Raw genomic sequence first — 20,963 nt, forward strand, 5'->3', positions numbered from 1 at the left:
CTGGTGCTAAGTGCTGTCAAAACACAATGCTCATCAAAACAACCCCGGTGTCAAGTATCAGAGGGATAGCCGTGTTAGTCTGAATCTGTAAAAAGCAACAGAGGGTCCTGTGGCACCTTTAAGACTAACAGAAGTATTAGGAGCATAAGCTTTCGTGGGTAAGAACCTCACTTCTTCAGATGCAAGTAATGGAAATTTCCAGAGGCAGGTATAAATCAGTATGGAGATAACGAGGTTAGTTCCATCACGGAGGGTGAGGTGCTCTGCTAGCCAACCCCGGCAGCCTCAGTAATTCATTCATTTCAAACGCTGACGCATGCAGACTCAGTCTTCTGATGAATGGAGCCTAGTTCTTTCTCCATCAGGTTTTGAAATGAAAATTGAAACGAGTAAATACAAGAAGGCTCTTGTGACGTTTAGGTCCCTCTGTTCAGACTGAGGGAGAGGACCAGGGTTGGACACATGTGCATGAGGAGGGATTAGAAAGATTGGGACTGTTCAGTTTAGAAAAGAGATGACTCGGGGGGGAATATGGTAGAGCTTTATAAAATCATGAAAGGTGTGGAGAAAGCAAATAGAATCATAGAAGATTAGGGCTGGAAGACTCCTCAGGAGGTCATCTAGTCCAATGCCCTGCTCAAAGCAGGACCAACCCCAACTAAATCATCCCAGCCAGGGCTTTGTCAAGCCGGGCCTTAAAAACCTCCAAGGATGGAGATTCCATCACTTCCCTAGGTAACCCATTCCAGTGCTTCACCACCCTCCATAAGGAAGTGTTATTTACCCCTTCACATAACACAAGAACCAGGAGTCACCCAATAAAATTAATAGGGAGCAGGTTTAAAACAAGCAAAAGGAAGTACTTCTGCACACACAATACAATTAACCTGTGGAACTCGTTGCCATGGGATGTTGTCAAGGCCAAAAGTCTAACTGGTTTCAAGTTCACGGAGCATAGGTCCATCAATGGCTATCAGCCAAGATGGTCAGTGACGCAACTCCATGCTCTGAGTTTTCCTAAACCTTCCCCTGCCGCAGGCTAGGACTGGACGACAGGGGATGGATCACTCAGTAATTGCCCTGTTCTGTTCATTCCCCTCCGAAGCATCTGGTACTGGCTACTGTCACAAGCCAGGATACTGGGTTAGATGGACCATCATGGCCGTCCTTTGTTTACCAGAGCAGCTCAGAGAACTAAAATGTTTATTTGTGAATAATTATTCAATTAAAACAATGTCATAACTCACAATCTGTATTATTTATAATGTATTATTCCAACCAGTACTGATATGTATAATAGGTCTATTAATAAAACACTGAGATTTTGGCATTTAAGTCAATGCAACTTGCATTACTAAAAAATTAAGGATATTCTCCCCTCAAGAAGTACATTTTTAGAGGCCCTTAGAAAACCTAGCCCTGCAAAGTGCTCTATATTTTCCTGCCTCGGAAGATGTGCTAATGCAGCATCCAGGTGGAATGTACCAGGATGTTATTTCAGAGAAATCAAATGGCTCTATCCCCAAGAAACAGAGACAATATATCATTGCCATCAGCATCACAGTCTGTCTTCCCAGTTTAGCTTCACTTAGCCAGCTTGCAACAGCTGTACATCCTTCAGGCACCAATTGCTCTAACTTGACACACAGAGCCAAATTCATATCTGGGGTAACTCCACCGAAACGAGTGAGTTATAACAAAAGGTTTGAAAAGCGGGCGTGTCTTTGTGGAAGTTACCAAAATGCTGGTGTTGGAATAAAACAGTTTACTAAGCAGTCCTGCTTAGACTGACAGAAATGAGAGACAAAGCAGATAGCGATGAATGAAACTTGGGATCGCCATATTTCCACAAGAAAGCTGGCAGGTCACACATACTGAATTGAGCTGGTTTGGGAAATTCAGTAAAGGATTTCTATAAAAATGAGCCTAATTGTAATTTACACCCATTAGTTTAAATGAGAAGCAGGCCACCCTGTGTTCTGTTTAGTTAGTGACTGTGGTGTACATCATTTGCCTCCGTGTCCTGTTTACACTGTGTGAGAAGGAACAGGGGTGAAAATGGAGAAGACTGGTAAGTTAGCACGATCCAGAAGAGGAAGGAAAGGGGGGAAGATTAGAAACCAAATGCTGCAGGGAAAGCAGAGAAGAGTAAAACAGCATGGAGGAAAAATTGAGGCATCGTGTGCCTAGCTCAAGGTCATCACAGCAGACCCTTGCAAAGCAGTGACGTGGTTAAGACGGCCGAAGCTACGGACAGGGATGCAGGCCGGTAACCTTGGTTACTACTGATGTATGAGAAGCCATGAGGGTCTGATAAGAGAGGTAAGGTTTGGATGTCGCTGGGGGAGGTTAAAATGATACTTGACAAAGGCATGTGGGCCATGGCCTGGAGTCAGATAGGTGCTGCATAACCTTGCATGTAACCTCGGTGTTCAGGACGATATCACCTGTCTTCAGCAAGATGATACAACAATACTTGTGTGTCTTATTTGTAGTAAGCTGGGGGCAGATTGAAAGTCTTAACTTAGCCAGGGAAATAGAGACAGTGTCACCAAACTATATCATTTCAATGTAGTACACACAAATAGAAACCTGTGCAGGGTCTCCGTGGCACCTGGCATTGAGCGAGGAGGGCAGGAAATCAGGAAGAAAATGAAGCAAAACAATGGTATTTACATGGGCAGATCATACAGTAAACAGATCCCCACTCTCAAAAAGGTTGTTAAGAAAAGCTCACACAGGACTTTCTTAATATCTCTACCTCCCATGTCACAAAAGTGCACTGGACAGACTGATTCATTAGAAAGAGAGATTTGAAGCATACGGTCCATGACAGGTAATATCAAACTTGCCTCCAAAGTAAATGAGTACACATTCAGGCCTGTGAAGCCTGGATTTCTGCTATCAAAGGCCTGGTCTACACTGGGGGGGAGGGAGGGGAAATTGATCTAAGATACGCAACTTCAGCTACGAGAATAGCATAGCTGAAGTTGACGTATCTTAGATCGACTTAGAATCACTTACTTTGCGTCCTCGTGGCGCGGGATCGATGGCCGCCGCTTCCCCGTCGACTTTGCTTCCACCTCTCACTGAGCTGGAGTTCAGCAGTCGACGGGAGAGTGATCGGCAATTAATTTATCGCGTCTACACTACACGCGATAAATCGATCCCCGATAGATCGATCACTACCCGCCGATCCGGCGGGTAGTGTAGACGTACCCTAAGAGACTTCCCATCTCTCTGTGCAATATCCCAACACATAAGATCAGCAGACGCACTCCTGCTGACAGTCCTGAGATTTGAACTCTGGTGAGCTCTCGGTTCTAGAAGATACTTCCCTTAAGGGAATGACTACGCTGCAAAAAACACACACCCCACAGCAGCAAGTCTCAGCGCCTGAGGCCACTGACTTGGGCTTGTGCTACGGAGCTAAAAACAGCAGTGTAGACTTCATGCTCAGGCTGGAGCCTGGGCTCTGAGACTCAAGGCCAGGGGTTTGTTTTTTCTGGTTTTGGGTTTGGTTTTTGGTTTTTTGAGATGTAGACATACCCTAAGAGTCCAAGAGATGCCAGGTTGGAGGATCCATCAGAAAAGGTGCAAGGCTCATCTGTTCGTTTAAGCATTTGGCTGATCTGGGCTGAAAGGGAATTCTGGGTATGGACTGAAGGGGTTAAGAAAGGACTTTCAACTGAAGCTCTTTATTCCAAATAGTGGGGTGGGAGGTGGGTGTAACCCATGCCCACTTATTATGGCTCTCTGTCCCCCTCTAGTGGCGGTGGGGCCATACATAGAGTTTAAAGAGCCTACTACAGCCTTTGCTAGGAAATCTGGGTGTCTCAGCTCAGGGTGTAGCATCTGGGTGTAGCATCTCACACTGGAAGTTCCAGGTTCACTTCCTACTGCTAACAACCCACCCAGGGCAAGGTATTACATGTGTGACAATGAATCATGTAAATATGCCCAGAGGCTTGCAAGGTGAGCACATACTTACAAATAATTACATTGTGCCGACACACACACACCTTTTGCATGTTCTATACACAATACACATTACAGAAGTACCGTAATTAGCACGGGGATTTAGAAAGTCATACAGGATTAGTTAAGCCAATGCCCTGATTGGAAGGAGTCATTCATTTTACTTTGGTGATCACAGATCTTCTCTGCCTGATTAACATGGAACTGCTAATGAATTCTGCAGGACACGCAGAAACTGACTGTAGCGAACCGATGACTCATCGGCACGGCACCTCCTGCTGGTCGTCTTGGGAATAAGCTCTTTTTCAGCTTTGGAGCGCCCTCTGCTGGCCGGTGTCTTGCCTGCCTCAGGCCCCGTGTCCCTACCGGACCCCGGTGCCCCTTTCCCTTGGGGTTCTGCCCCAGCAGTACCCGCACACTCTGGGTCTCCCCTCCCAGGGGAACCCGCAACCCTAAACCCACCTCACCTCAGTGGCTACTACCCTGTTTCCCCGAAAATAAGACAGTGTCTTATATTAATTTTTGCTCCCAAAGATGCGCTAGGTCTTATTTTCAGGGGATGTCTTATTTTTCAGAAATGAAAAATGCCTTATTATCGGTGGATGCCTTATTATCGGGGAGGTCTTATTATCGGGGGGATGCCTTATATTACAACGAGAGGCAAAACTGTAAGTAGGCCTTATTTTCGGAGGATGTCTTATTTTCGGGGAAACAGGGTACCAGTCATCATCTAGTCCACCGCTCACTGGGGCAGACAGCAGTCTGTCATGGCCACTTATCATTGCCAAGGGGTTAGCACCAGCTGCCTCTGCCTATACTCAGGCTGCACCTGTGTAGCCCCAGTACCTTTGTAGGCCTTCACCAAGGCCTGCAGCCTGGGGGTTTACCAGGCCGAAGCTCCCCAGCTCCTTTTGCCCTTCCCCAGCACTGCTCTACTTCAGGTAACTTGCTCTCAGGCAGGCAGCCCTTCCCACTCCAGGGCTAGAGTGGGACTTCTCCAGCTTCTGGCCCACAGCCCTCTTAGCAGGGCCAGCTGGGGCTTGATTGAGCTGGCCGCACCTGTGGTCAGCAACTCGCTCAGCTGCTCTCAGCTCACTCCCTGCTTTTTCCAGCGGCAACCCTCTTATCAGGGCCAGCTCTTATCTTGGAGTGGGGCAGCCGCCCCACTACACTAGGGTTACCATATCTAATAAATAAAAAAAGAGGACCCTCCACAGGCCCTGGCCCCACCCATTTCCCCACCTCTAGCCCTGCCCCAACTCCGCCCCTTCCCCGCCCTAACTCCGCCCCTCCTCCCTCCCACTCCCAGCCACGCGAAAAGGGCTGCCCGAGCGCTACCGGCTTCACAGTTTGCCGGGCAGCCCCCAGACCCTGCGTCCCCGGCCGGCGCTTCCCCAGCGCAGCTGGAGCCCAGGAGGGGAAGCGCCCAGCCAGGGGTGCAGGGTCTGGAGGCTGCCCAGCAAACCGTGAAGCCGGTAGCGCTCGGGCTTTGGGCAGCCCCTATGCCTCCGGACCCTGCACCCCCAGCCGGGCACTTCCCCTCCCGGGCTCCGGCAGCGCAGGGTCCAGAGGCACGGGGGCTGCTCGAAGCCGGTAGCGCTCGGGCAGCCCGGCTCTTAAACAGAGCCGAAGAGTCAGGGGAGAAGCAGAGCCGCCATTTTCCCGGACATGTTCGGCTTTTTGGCAATTCCCCCCGGACGGGGGTTTGACTGCCGAAAAGCCGGACATGTCTGGGAAAAAGAGGACGTGTGGTAACCCTACACTACACTGACACTGTAAAGGGAGAACCTCCTCCTCCGCCTGGAACAGATACTGATCCATCTTTATCTTCTGCTCTGTGGCAATGAAGCATTTTATACGCTGAACATCTCGACAGGCAGAATGTATTTCTTTTCAAAATGCACTGTACACTATCTGGTGGAACCATAGTTAACCTTCCCCACAATCTAATAGCCTGCACCCTCTTGCTGGTCAATTGTTTTCTACCTAGATGTCTCCCTTGACTTTGGGAGCAAAATGAAAGGCGATCTACTGCCAATGCTATAACGTTTGCAGCAACATTGTTCTAGTGTGTATAGCTTCACTATTGTAGTATATTGTGTGAGGACCATACTATATCCCTCTGCTACTCACTCTGTGCTGGGAAGTAGGGAAAGACAGTTGCTGAGGGTGAATTAAACTGCAGAGTAGCAAGGCTCTACTGTGCACCAGTCTCGCCCTGGGCAGTTCCCACCTTCTGTAATCTTGCCATAAAGCACACATCCGGAGTCACAGCTCTGGTTCTTCTTCTGCTGTGCGTGAATAAGAGGGCAGGGCCGCCTGGGGGAAGCCTCTGCTGTACCTGTTCTGTGTGGGTGAAATTCTCTCCTGTACAGAAGACCAGCTCCAGGCCTATGCACGACTGAAGTGGGACATAAGTTGTGCATAGGCCGTGAGCTGGTCTTTTGCAGAGGAGTGAATTCCAGGCTGGATGACCTGATTCTGCATCCTGGTTCTGCAGGGCCACCAGACTGCAACCTCTCGGAAGTCCTAGAGCAGTGAACACTAAGTAAAGCAGTGATCCACTCAGGAAGTGAAGCTGCAGGGAGACAGCAGGCCTTTGTGCTTTGGCTCACCTGGGAATGCTGGTTAAATACGTCACAACGTTCAGAAAATCCTCATCGGGTATATCGCTGAACCCTGCATACTCTGGGAAAGTTATAATGGGTGCCCCGTCCTTCCCTCTGCCTCCTGCAAATAAGAGAAGTTTTCAAGAGGTTAGAAATGTTCCAAGAGCAGAGAATCAGCCAATGCAGTGTGTCATAAAACCGCAGCATGTTCCTCACTGAGAAGCACCGTGATCCTGTGGATAAGGCTCCAGACTGGGACACAGGAGACCTGGGGACAGATTCTCAGTTTGTATAAATCAATGTAGCTCCATTATCCCAATTTACACAAACTAAGAATCTGGCCTGGGGGTGGGGGTGGTCTCTTCCTGGCTCTGCCACTGAATGGTTGTGTGACCTTGGTCAAGTCACTTCACCTTTCTGCCTCTGCTTCAAGTGATCATTTGTGAAGTTTTCATGATTCACAGATACAGTCACCAACCAGGACTGCAGGTCAGCTCTTTGGGACAGAAACCATGTCTCCCTATGTATTTGTGCAGTACTTAGCATAATGGGATGTGGATGCTGAACCTGACTAGGGTATCTGGATGCTAAATATTAAATAATATTTGAATAATAAAATTCCAGGAACAAATCAAGCTTTGGGGTTTTCATTCACAAAAATACTCAAACAGGAGTGCTTTAAACTAATCAACCAGTTCTGCTTACTATCTGTCCATCCCTTTATTAACTGCTCAATCATCCAGGCAGAACAGCTACATTTTACACACACACACACACACACACACACACAAGCCTGTACAGCCCCCCCCCCCCCCCCCCCGTACAGGCCCAGGCCTGCCTCAGGGACCTCCAGGTCACACTTCATGCCTAGCCCCCATCTCTTGGATCCAAACCCAGGATCCAACCTCCCCCCAAACTTAAGAGAAGTCTGGGTGGAGATCTCAGCTTTGTGGCTCGTGCCCATCCCTGGTTGTCCTGTTACATTACTCAGCTCAACGGGGAATAAGCCACTAATGTAGTAACGTCCTTAGCGTAGGATAGTAACTTAGCAATCAGGCTTGTCTCTCTTCTGATGGGCCTAGTGTCCACTGCGCAAAGCATGAATCCCCAGTTCAGTCCCCAAACCAGGTTTCCGGATTAGCAGCTCTGCAGAGGAATAAGGATTTAATCCCAACCCCATTAAAGTTAATGGGATTCTTTCCACTGACTTCAATTGGTGCGGAATAAGAGCTTAAGTGAAAGTATAGACAAACAGGATGGCAATAAGTAAGGGAGTGAAAACGTTCAGGGTTTTTACGGCAAGTATCCCATCCTATAATTGCAGCTAACGGTCTTTGGCGAGTCCCTCCCCTCCCTTTGCCCATCTCGATAAAATCAGCTGTTTGGTCCTGACTGCAAACCCAGTAAAGGGTTAAACCCTGCAGCACTCCTTCCTATCTCCCTGAGACAAGGAGAGATCTGCCTAAGCAGGGATTGTGCTCCACATCACTCCTGCCTGAAGGTAAACTCTGTGGCCTTCTCCTTGGGGAGTTTCCAGGGAATGATCCCTTTGGGGGCAGGGCCTGCCAAGCCCCATGGATTCTGTGGAAGAGTCCCCATCGTCCTCCCACAGCTCCTGCCTCCATGCTGCCCTACAGGCCCCCCTTCCTCCCCAACTTGGCAGTCTGGTCTAGAGGAGCCAAGCTGTCTTTAGCTGGGTCCTCCTGCTGCAGTTCAGTGGCAGTCACAGAGGGGCGCTGCAGCCAGGGGTGAATACATTGCCACCCAGAAACTGGCATGAGCAACACAGGGCGGGAAGTTCTTTGCTCTTCCCCATCCTGCCTTGGCCCTGCCCCCAAAGCGCAGCAGGTTTTATCTAGGGGATCGGTGCCCCCATGGGCAGCGGGAATCATAGGCTGGGGGAGGCTGGGCCTCTCCAAACTGCCAGGCATGACTCCACTCCCAGGACCCCCCTCCTGCTTCCTGTCTGCTCTACATCCGGCAGTGAGGCTCCAGTCCCCCTGTGCGGCAGCCCGCCCTGCCGGCGCTCTGGGGCTGGGGCCGCACGACCTCCCGGCGCTCCGGGAATGGGGAGGCTGGGGCCGTGTGCTGCCCGCCCTTCCGGCACTCTGGGGCTGGGGAAACTAGGTTAGGGTGTGGGGGGGGGGGTCTGGAGGTGGGAGTGTGTGGAAGGGGCGGGGCCTTGGGCAGAAGGGGCAGGGCTGGCCTGGGGGCTAGCCTCCCCCAGCCTGCGGTTCATACGCTGCCTAGTGCCCACTTCATGCCAGACCATCCGTGGAGGGGTATCTGTGGGATGCTGGAGAGAGAGGAAGTTTGGCCTCACTCCTCTGTTTGGGGAGGGAGACAGCTGCCCTCAGGGTGGGGGAGGGCATCCTGGAAGTGGCCCATTTTACATCATGTTTCGTTTCAGAAAGAGCTCAGGCGGATTCTGTCTGCCATACTTGCCACTAGGCTGCCAGGGTCCATGCCCCTGCTCCGTGTCCTTCTCACCTAGGTAGCCCCACAGTTTGGCTTGAAACGATGGGACAGATCCTCAGCTAGCGTAAACCAGCCTCGCTCCATTGGCTTGCGCTAATCTACACCAGTGGAGGATCTGGCCCTCTTTAAGACAATATTGAATGAGAAAGTGACTCAGTTCAAATGCACCTTCATTTGTCCCACCAGTGATCCCCACCCAGGCCAGCTTCTCGCCACATTAATTGTTCCATTAACATAATGCTGTGACGCTGGCAGACCAGGTGTCAGTTTATGCCACAGCCCCAGGCCAATTCGCGAGTGTATCAGCATAGAGCAAAGTGATTGTTACATGTATAAGAGTGTATTTGGTGTTTCAACTTCATAAGAACCAGACGGATGTTGCATGAATTGTTTTCACTTATCTCAGGGGTGGCCAACCTGTAGCTCTGGAGCCACATGCGGCTCTTCAGAAGTTAATATGCGGCTCCTTGTATAGGCACCGACTCCGGGGCTGGAGCTACAGGCACCAACTTTCCAATGTGCCGGGGGGTGCTCACTGCTCAACCCACTGGCTCTGCCACAGGCCCTGCCCCCACTCCACTCCTTCCCGCCCCCTCCCCTGGGCCTTCTGTGCTCTCGCTCTTCCCCCCTCCCCAGAGCCTCCTGCACGCCACAAAACAGCTGACTGGGAGGTGCGGGGAGGGGCTGATAGGCAGGGCTGCTGGTGGGGGGAGGCACTGGGAGCAGGGTGGGGAGGGAGCTAATGGGGGGGCTGCTGATGTATTACTGTGGCTCTTTGGCAATGTACATTGGTAAATTCTGGCTCCTTCTCAGGCTCAGGTTGGCCACCCCTGACTTATCTGTATTCCATTATAGTGTAGTAGCAAACATTTACATTGTGTTACTCCTGTAACTAAATAACCCAGCAAACGAGAAAGAAGCCTTGAGGAACGCAAATCATAGAATCATAGAATATCAGGGTTGGAAGGGACCTCAGAAGGTCATCTAGTCCAACCCCCTGCTCAAAGCAGGACCAATTCCCAGACAGATTTTTACCCCAGTTCCCTAAATGGCCCCCTCAAGGATTGAACTCACAACCCTGGGTTTAGCAGGCCAATGCTCAAACCCCTGAGCTGTCCCTCCCCCCCAACTTTAACAGAAAAGGGCTAATTTCAAAGCACGGGGGCAGTGTGTGTGATAATCGGAGGTTGAAGACTCAAAACACATTCCTAACTCTCTGTCATTATAGGAAAAGCCCACATAGGTAGAGATATTGTCAGCTTTTTTCTGTGAGAACAAGCTGTAAGGATGGATTCAAGGAAAGATCCTGCATCTCAGGACTGTTTGGACTCCTACAGGGAAATGTACCAGAGGCAAAGCAGAGATCCCCAGAGACAATCTGGGTACCCTGAAAAAACTTTTGGGAAAGTGGGAGTTTATTAGATCACTGTCACCATTTGGAATGACAAACTGTGACTTACTGTGCATATATTTTACCTTCTTTAACCCCTCAATAACTCTTCCTTTTCTTAGCTAATAAACCTTTAGTTAGTTACTATAAAATTGGCTGCCAGCATTGTCTTCGGTGTAAGATCTAGAGTGCCAATTGATCGGTGGTAAGTCACTGGTCTCTTGGGACTGGAAGCAACCTAAATGTGATGGGATTTTTGGTATAAGTGAACTTTTATCACAAAGTCCAGTTTGTCTGGCTGGCAAGATAGACTGGAGAGTCTAAGGGGACTGTCTGTGACTCCATGGTAAGACTGGAATAGTGAGCTGGCAGTTCACATTTGTTACTGGCTCGGTGAAATCTAGTTATAGAACAAACCATCAGTTTGGGGTATCTGCCCTGTTTTCCGACAGTCTGGCCTGAGGTAGGCACTCACAGTCATGAGCCACTCCAGAGAGCACGACAAATGCTTCCTCTTGTCTCCCCAACTCAATCTCCTCGAGTTCTGCATAAAAGCAGTTTTTCAGTCGAGATGCTTGGCAAAGGGGTGGCTTTGTTAGGACATTTTCAAATGTTGACCCCTTTTTGCTCCCTTCTAATCCACAGGATCACTTTAGTTACAGATGGAAAAGACCATCTACTGCATTAACTCATCCCGTAGCCACTTCCTGCCAGGGGAGAAAACAGTCCCACAGCTATTAAACCGCATCTCAGCCAGACAGCAAGAAAAAACGATTATGATCAATGTTGCACTGAACTTATTTATAGTCCACTGACTCCACACTAACCCTGGTTGATGGCAAACCTCGGTTCCCTGCCGGTTCCATCACATCCAATTTAGCTGTAGGCAGCAGTGGGCTGAAATATGTCACCATCCAAAATTAATCAGAATTTTCCCTGGACAGATTGTTGCTGCAATCTGCACTGATCCAGATTCTGTTCCTGGTGTTGCTTATGAGGTTGAAGCGCATCAAACCACTGGGTATTTAGTTGCAGATAGAATATTTAGTGACATCTTGTGGGCAAGACGGGTAACATCATAGGAAATCAAACACGCTTCATAGGGTGACCAGGTGTCTGGTTTTCGACCAGAGCACCCACTCGAAAAGGGACCCCGGTGGCTCCGGTCAGCACCGCCAACCAGGCCATTGAAGGTCCGGTCGGCGGTGCTGCGGACCTAAGGCAGGCTAGTCCCTACCTGTCCTGGGGCACCGCACTGTGCCCTGGAAGTGACCAGCAGGTCCAGCTCCTGGGCGGGGGGCCTCAGGGGTCTGCGCACTGCCTCCGCCCCAAGCACCAGCTCCACACTCTCAATGGCCGGGAACTGGCCAATGAGAGCCGTGGGGGCGGTGCCTGTGGGTGGGAGTAGCACGCACCATGAAGCTTCCTGCTCCGCCCGCCCGCCTAGGAGCCGAACCTGCTGGCTGCTTCCGAGACGCAGCACGGTGTCCCAGGACAGGCTGGCAGTCTGCCTTAGCCCTGCTGCACCGCTGATTGGGAGCCACCTGAGGTAACCCCGTGCCCCAGCCCTGAGCCCCCCTCTGCATCCCAAACCCCTCATCCCCACCCCAGAGCCCACACCCCCAGCCAGAGCCTTCACCCCCATTTAGAGCCCTCGCCCCCTCCTGCACCCCAACCCCCTGCCCCAGCCCAGTGAAAGTGAGTGAGGGTGGAGGAGAGCGAACCACCGAGGGAGCGAGAATGGTAGTGAGCAGGGGGCGGGGGCTCAGAGAAGGGGTGGGGCAGGGGTGGGGCCTCAGGGAAGGGGCGGGGCTAGGGTGTTCCGTTTTGTGCCAATAGAAAGTTGGCAACCCTATTCATTGTTTCTGTAGGTCAAGCTCACTGCACACCTCAGGGGCTCCTGTCACCCCTCCATCAATCCCCACCCCAAGCTGTCCGTGTACCACCCTCCCTCTCCCTTTCAGCCCCACAGCTGCTCAAGGGTTCGTCTACTCTTGAAAGGTATTTTGGATTAAAGCAGGATGTGAGTTTAAAGTGCAATAGCTATTCTGGTTAATTTCCCATTGTAGACAAGCCCTGCACCTGCTCCAGCAACCCCACCCCAGGAGGAGTTTGGTCAGCCGGGGATCCGTGCAATGCATGGGCAATCAAACCAACATCATCTTTTCCTCAGCCACATCTCCTCTGCCAGGGGCTGAAAGGGGGTGGGGAGACAGAGCCAATGCAGCAAGGTCTGTGCTATTGGAGGATTCCTTTACCGAAAGGAAATCCAGTTAAACGAGCTTCAAGGTGTATGCAAAGCAGAATTAATGAGGCCAAGGAATTTGGCCCATTGCCTGAAGATGTCATCCATGCTTCTGAGATGGGGAAAAGTACATCATAAAGTTATCTCAGGAGACAGCCATGTGGCCTAGCAATCTGAGCAGAGGACTAAGCCAGGAATTCCTGGTTTCTGAAAATGACACTGAAACCAACGCTCTGTGATCACCTAGCATCTCTCTGCCTCAATCTCCTTTTCTCTGAAATGGGGATGACACCTCTTACTGGTACATAGGAGTGTTCGGAGAATTCATGGATTCAGTAAGACGTGGAGAAGGAGGAAAGCTGAAATCTGCACTCGGATCCTTCCCTGCACCGAAATCAGTGAGATTGCTCGGGTGTAAGCGAGGACAGATTTGGGACCAGGAAATTCTAAGCATGATTATTATGCTGGAAGACTCAGCACATCAGGCATACAATGTGACAACTGGCAGTGGAAACACATGAGACGTGGTCTGCCTCAGCCTCACCCAGATCTGAATCGGCAATAGCTTCTGGGGAGATGGATTACAAGGAAAAATCCTGCTGTCAGTTCATTTAACGAGCTAATGACAGGGGAGGGAAGCTCATTACACACAAGAGCTTGGAAAGCGCCCTCTGTTTCTGGCAGAGGATTTCCAGCCATCTCGACATGCAGGGGCTGTCAATTTCTTTTTTTAAACTACATCAGGCGTGGCTGCAGTGTTCGCTGTGTTCACATCCTTATGCTAATTTCTGCAGATTCTGAACAGGCCAACTGCAACCCTTCTGGGGAGCCAGGGGGAGGGCTTCTGTTAAAGTGATTTGTCCTGAAGATAGGGGCACAACCAGAATTTTGCTAAGGAGTGGGCCCAGCTTACCAGACCAGCTGCCCGAAACTTGAGTGGCGCTGCAGCCCTGTGCCCCAGGCTGCAATGCCCCTCACTGAAACCGGGCCTGGCCACTCCTCTGTCATGATGGGGTGGGGGTCACCCCACCCAAAATTGAGTGAGTAGCGTTGCGTCCTGGCAGACAGGGTCGCAACACTACTCAAAGTTGTTCCAGGCAGCTCTTCATTGTCCAGTCAGGGTCCCAGGGGAGCCTGGGCTCGCTTCCCCCATCCCCAAGGCCACCCATGCCTGAAGTCATTGGGAGGGCTGAGGACATGAATAAAAAACCAATGGGAACATCATAGGCCAGATCCTACTGTCCTTACTCAGGCAAAATTTCCACTGAAGATCCACTGGCATGAGGACTGAGTAAGTGCTGTGGAATTCGGCCCAAAGCAGGCTAAGTACATTCTATGGACTGGTGTAGAGCACCTCCCCGTACTTCATTCTAACATCACTTACGCCCGGGTGAATCCAGAGTGACTCCACGTGGTGTCCAATTCTGTGCTGCACTGGCAGGAAGTGCAGCGCAAAAGACACAGCCCAAGAGAGGGGGAGCAAAGGTGGCCTGTAGTCGCTTTTGCTCCCTCTGGCTTCTGGGCTATTCTGGTGGCTGGCATGGCCACCCAGCCCAAGTTAGAGAAGCCCCCAGTTGCTCAGACCTATGACAGCAGATACGGCACAGAATCTCTAGCCATGCCCCCACCACACCCCGACACTGGAGCTTGCGAGGTGGAACAGCTCAGAGTTGATTCCAGCTGGACCTGCACCTAAGGGGCTACTCTCCCTGTCCCTTATGAGACCTTTGTACTCTGTGCACTGCTGGGGTGAGGACAGAGGTTGTCCCAGGCTGGACAAACAAAGCGCTAATAGGGTGCAGCTGTAACGCCATGGCCCCAGCTCTCTCACCCTTGTAATGAGTGCAGCCAGGAGTTGAAGTAATGGTGTGTAGGGTGATCCCGCTTGCCCCTCAGCCCCTCCTTAAAAGCAGACAGGCGCTCGTCGCCCAGGCTTGGGCACGCTCAGCAGCTCCCCCTCCTCCGTGGCTGGTGTCCTCAGCGTTCCCCGTCCTGTTTCCATCTCTTAATAACTGGCTGCAGATTGCGCTGGCCTGTGGCCCCAGCCAGCTCATATGGGCACTAGCAGGGCACAGTACCTGCATGCCTCCTTGGAACTGTGCCCAGCCCCTGTGCAGAGCTGAGTCCCATTCGCTGGTCAGAAGAATTAACACCCCAAGCTAAATCAATAAGCCCGAGCCAGCGTCCAGCAGCTGATAATACAGTGAATGTTGCCCCCTGGATGCCAAAGTGTACCCCATGACTGCTGCTAGAGCCAAGTGGGTAAGGGCAGTTGGCAAAAGCAGAAGCAAGAACAGGACCCCAGTCCGACTCCACACCCCAGTCCCTGAAAGAAACCCCAGCCAGACTCCTGAATCCCCTCTGCCACCGAGCTGGACCCCAGACCTCTGCCCCTCAGAGAGATCCCAGACCCCTATTCTCCAGAGACACCTCAACCGCCAGATTCCAGCTATCACATCCCTCCAAGACAGACCCCAGCTCCCCTCCCAGACAGCACTCCCGCCCAACCCCCACAGCACCCAGGCACCGCAGCATCCCCCGACACACTCCAGCACCCACCGACTCAAGCACCCCAAAACATCACCCAGCAATTCCAGGCCCTTTCGCCCCCAGCACCTCCTACACCCCTACCAGCCCCAGCCTCATATTTTCTAAGTTTTACGCAGCTCCATGTCCAACCCTCGCCACTGCTTGCGGAAGGGGGTATTAAACAGAAATTTACGGTCACATGCAGCTTATTTGCAAATATGCAAATTAGCTGGGTGACTCATTTGCATTAAATGTCGCGTGTGTTGCTCGGCAGCCGTGACTGCCCTTGGAGGAGCGGGAGAGGGTGACTTCAGTAGCGGCATTTGGAATGGACTGGAGGGAGGGGAAGGAAGTGGTCACAGTAACCTAGGTGAGAGCTCACGAGACTTGGCTGGTGCAGATAACACTCCTCTCAGCCCTTCATCTTGACCCTCCCTTACACCTCCACTCCCATTTCCTCCAGCTCTACCTCTCTCTCTCTATGCCCCAGTCCTCTCTCCCAACTTCTCCCTTTGTGGTGTGGACTAGGGGGACAGTGAGGAAAGGGGCAAAATGAAAGGAAAAAAATCAGGATACTGAAGTGTGAACATGGGAGGAGGAAAGAGAAGTGCTGGAGCTGCCAGTCTGAGGGACAGAAGAGGGTGGGGCCATCAGAACTGACAAATCAGATGATTTCTAGTATTTGGTTTATACTGGGATTTGGAACATGCAGAAATAGAAATACAGGGGTAAAGCACAAACTCCATGTGGATCAGCCTGCCCCATCTCTGTGCCGATGCAGGCTTGTTCCCTGGTGTCTACGATGACCAGGGGGATGATAAGAGCAGCAGCGTCACACGAGCAAAGGCAGAAGGAAGATTTTTCCATTTTGTACTTTTCTAAAAATTAACCCATATTATGAATGAGGAATGAATGAAGTGGCTGCGGGAGGGCTGGATGCTGTTCGTACTTAAACTGGGAGGCTGTCCTTGGAGTTACACCAGTGTAAAAGTAGAGGGAGATTAGAATCAGGCCCCCAGAAACCTCAGCGCCGCCACTGATCAGCTGGGACACTCATCTGAACCTTGGAAACCCCTCCCACATCTACCCCAGAATATCCAGGGGCTGAACATTCTCCACCCGACATTCTAAAACATTCGGTTCCCCCGACCCTCAGGACAGATTACCATTGATTTGCTTGGTGCTGGGTTTTTAGAAATGCTCAAAACTCCCATTTAGGCCCCTAGCTCAGGGCCAGATTTTCAAAGATGTTCAGCATCCAGCAACACCCATTGGGACACCTACCGGCCAGGTTTTTAAAGGAGCTCATTCCACAAAACTGCACCCAACATGCTGAACCCTTTTACAAACAAACCCGCTTGGTTTGGTGACTAAATAGACAGGGTGGATAAAAATCAATGATTTTTAAAAAATAAATTAAAAAAAAAAAAAACGGATTTTTTTTAATTTAAATTGGATTTTTTTTTTTGATAAAATGCTTCTTGAGGAAAAAACCTATCTAAAGATTGTTTTAAATAAGATACATTATAGCTCAAAGATACCTCATCATGGAATAGGGATTATACATTTTAATTCTTTAGTATGAGACAATATAGTCATATAATGTTTAAGAAAATGTTTTGTAAATTAGTTCCAATAATTCATGGATTAGGGACCCAATCTTATGTGGTTCTACAGGCTTCTGTATAGATTATTTAGGTTAATCTTTCTATCTACCCAATGGGACTCAGTGCTCAGTCTCTAGAAGATACCATAAGAGATGTTTAGTTTTGCAGTTCTCAAACTGTGGATTTGTGTCTCCAGAGCTAACATGCTTGTTAACAGCAAAAATGTTTTTAAATAAATAAATATATAGAGGTGAGAAATAACTGACCTCAACTCTATTGTCCCTCTGCAAATTTGTGTACACAGAGTCAATCTCTTACCTCTCTCTGAAAGTGCAAAGTTTTAAAAAGTTCAATGAATAGAAAGAAGATTGTTGGGGACAGAATAGATCTGGACAAGGAGAAGAAGTCTGGAGATAAATGTGAGAAGTGAGGGACATATGCTTTTTTGTGAAAATATTATATGTTTGCTGTTGAAGAAAAAAATCCAGAATACTTAATGTTGTTGTTTTAGTTAAATAAAACAATTTAAATGTCTGTCTGGTGATGTTCTCCTACTAATACAGCATGGCAAGAAAATCCTCCAAATATGAATGATTAACCTGTTGAACTGGAGATAGTTCACCTCCCAATGACTTCATAAATAGCTTATTATACACACTAAAACCTTCACCCTCCACCGCTGTCATTAGAAATGGTGAATGAGCAACTGCAACATATACAGCAGAGACAAAACATAAGATGCTGAGCAGAGCCTCAAACACCTGAGCTACTCTCAGGCAAAGGCCAAGGATTAATTTCATGAAGTCACATGCTACCCTTAGGGCATCAGCATGACAGCAGGAAGAATTAAGAAAATCAGAGAATCAACACTTCCACTTCTAAGCCCCCAGCTGAGAGGCACAACCCTAACCTGCTGCATTCCCTTCACTTAGGTTTCCTGGATCCTCTTGTACAAAGATTGCCAGGTCTGCTGAACTGCTCTGAATGTTTCCGCAGGCCTGAAGAAGAGTTCTGTGGAGATCGAAACAGCATCTCTCTCACCAGCAGAAGTGGGTCCAATAAAAGATATTACCTCGCCCACCTTGCCTCTCTGAACAATGTAGTAATTCTTTGGGGCTCACCAAATGGGGATTGGGTTGAGACTATTTCCATTTTTCTTAGCCATCATTAAGCCATAATTTGTGGATTGTAGTGTCTTCCATATGTGATGGACTGGGTCCTAACCTCCATTTTCACTCCCACATTGTAACATATCCAAGAGATATCCTTCAACAGACATACTAGCTTTTCATCTCTCTAGCCCACCACTTTAGCACCTTAATCATAGAATCATAGAATATCAGGGTTGGAAGGGACCTCAGGAGGTCATCTAGTCCAACCCCCTGCTCTAAGCAGGACCAATCCCCCATCATTGGTGATGCTGAAAAAGAGCTAGTTTTCAGACTTCAGTATCAAACCAATGTGTCAAACAAAACCTTTGCAACCAGTTAATTGCACATAGCATGCATCTTTTTATTCAACGGTTATTATCCAGTTTGTGCTTCAATTACAGGGACACTGTCAGCTTAAAAAAAAAAAATCCTGGATATGATTCTCCCCAACCCTGCATCTTGTGTCATTTACAACTGTGCAAACTGAGTGTAAAAAGGTGCCATCCAGACGTGGTAGCGTTTGATACACTCACGTTGCACTGGCATAAGCGACTGTGCAAGGTGCAAAGCAGTGGAAAAACCAGGCCTCACATACAGTATGTATAAAACACAAGTGTCCCAGCTGTGTTACTAGACAAGAACAAAGATTGTTAAATAAGGAACTAATTTTTAAATTAATTTGCAAACACCACATAAGCTCCTTGTTTGCTTCTTGCCTTTACTACTGGACTAGTCAGTTTCAGATTCTCATCACTAGCACAATGTAGTGATGTTTGGGCTGCAAACAGGAACGGGGAGGGTTTATTTGTTTAAAACACTCATTCTACTGGAACTTAATGAAAACATGCATGGGAACATTTGTATTGGTCTGAGGTTTTGTTAAAGCGTATTTTTACAAAACCTAAATTTGGGGCTACAAGTGACCTGACAATGTTCCTTTCAGATTCTGAATTCATATCACAGAATGGGCACTTTTTAATTTAGCAACTAAAGACTGCACACGGCAACAAGAAAACAGCTATTAAAAAAAAAATCCTAACCCTCAGCTCTAGCACCTTTTCCCTCCACTCCGCCCAAAAATCATAGACTAAAGATGAGCAAGAAAGTAAACAAACTTGCTTTGCATTAGCCAGCTCAGTCTATTTGAAGGCCGAATCCTTCTTCCATTGAAGTCGAACGGAGTGTTGCCATTGATTTCAATGGACGCAGTCTGGGCCCTTGCCTAGGTTTGCTAGGAAAATGGAACTCTGCTAATACACTTCGTGACACTTTCTCTAAGGAGCTCGTGATTTAGTAACAGGCTCCGTTATTGTCAGAACTGACAGACTGGGTTCTTCTCTGACAGAGTAATTACAGATAATTACAACACGTGAAACAGCGGATCAAACAGAAGGAGGGCAGTGATGCTCTTTCTTTTAACAGCATATTTGCACAGCACATTATTAATCTATCTGCATGTCAGGAAGAGAATCTTACCAACGGTCCTCATTCTAATACACACCTGCTTTCGCCTAATAGCAGCCAGCGTTTTTGCACCACCGAACTTTATGTAATCTGTCCTCCTTAACCAGTGGAACAAATGCAGCACTCTCATAATCTATTACATAAAAGTGCAAATAGTTTATCTGTGTTGTTCCTGCTGCAATCACGTAATGAAAGTGTTTTTGAAGAAGGAAATGGAGGGTAGTGGCTTATAATCAGGAATCTAACCATGTGAACTTGCACTCCCGTCAGATCTCACAAGCTAAGCATGGTCAGGTCAAGTTCTGGGATAGGAGACCACCAAGGCATCACTACGTGGTGCTGGAAGTGGTGTAGGTGCTTCATTAGGTGGTGCTCGTCTTTGAGTCAATGCCCTGTAGCGTTAGCTGCAGTTCTTTTCCATAACTGCTGAGTCCAAGACAAGGCTTGGGGAGAGCCTCCCTTCCTGGCATAGGCCGTACAAGCTTTGTTAGTCTGGCAGCCAGGCAGCCAAACAGCACTACAGGGTCTGTTTCCAGTGGCTTCAGTAAACAGTCTCCTTTTCGTTCATTGCCATTAAGGGTTTATCTAAATGGTGCATTAGTCCACACTGCAGAAGTGCAAATTCTAATGCACACTAGCGTGTTGCACACTAACTGGCCCGAGTGGACCCTGCTGACGTGCACTCAGTGTTCCCCATGCACATGAAAGTAGTCCTGTTTGAAATGGGACTACATTAACATGCACTAGGGAATTCCGGGTCTACACCAGCCAGATACTGCGCAACACCCTGGCACGCACTAGAATTTACACCCCTCTAGTGCGGACTGACACATTGTACAGACCAAGTCTTTGGTCCTGAATCATCTGTGCCATGTAATCAACACAAAACCCTCTGGTTAGACAATGGGTAACTGCTACCATCTGCTCAGAGCCCAGATGAGAGCCAGGTTGTGTGTGTGTTTTCAGGGTCATAGCAGATAACAGAAACTTGGAGTGCTGGTCTCCCAGTCCGCTGCTCTAACCCCTGTACTTTCCTGTTTGGGTGCCCCTATGTTTTAGATGCAATTGCTGAAGCCAAAGTAATGCATAGCCAAAAAGTTGACATTATACCATATATATATATGGTCTATACCTCAGACTATCATAAACTTCTGCTGGCCTTCCGACACACTTTTATACTGCAGACCAAACACATCTTGTGTTGCCAAGACTGTGCAGAAGATCTTTGTAAGGAAACTGTTAGGACTTTTTTGCAAGAAGTGCTAGACTGCAAGTATTAAAGACTTCAACACTGATTCTAGGTTGATGGAATATTTCTTCTATCAGCCTGAGCTACCCCATCCTGGGGAGGTGGATTATCTACACTGCCATAAGAACCCTGTCCATTGGCATAGGTAGCGTCTACACCAGTGGTCCTCAAGCCAGGGGCCACTTGCGGCCCAATCAGCACACAGCAGCGGCCCATGTGAAATCCTCAGAGCCATACAGGTAGTATATATGTTGTGTGGATGC

General features: G+C 49.0%; 1 protein-coding gene across 4 annotated transcripts in view; it reads right to left on the bottom strand.

Moving 5' to 3' along the window:
- Positions 1 to 20,963, bottom strand: part of MCF2L2 (MCF.2 cell line derived transforming sequence-like 2) — a 319,504-nt gene that overhangs the window by 219,012 nt on the left and 79,529 nt on the right. For all 4 annotated transcript variants that reach the window (XM_054039914.1, XM_054039913.1, XM_054039916.1 and 1 more), the window contains exon 3: positions 6,594 to 6,708. In XM_054039914.1, the coding sequence (XP_053895889.1) occupies positions 6,594 to 6,708 (115 nt within the window). The remainder of the gene's footprint in view (positions 1 to 6,593; positions 6,709 to 20,963) is intronic.

Source organism: Malaclemys terrapin, chromosome 9 (genome assembly GCF_027887155.1).
Source record: "Malaclemys terrapin pileata isolate rMalTer1 chromosome 9, rMalTer1.hap1, whole genome shotgun sequence".
In the NCBI taxonomy this organism is placed as follows: Eukaryota; Metazoa; Chordata; order Testudines; family Emydidae; genus Malaclemys; species Malaclemys terrapin.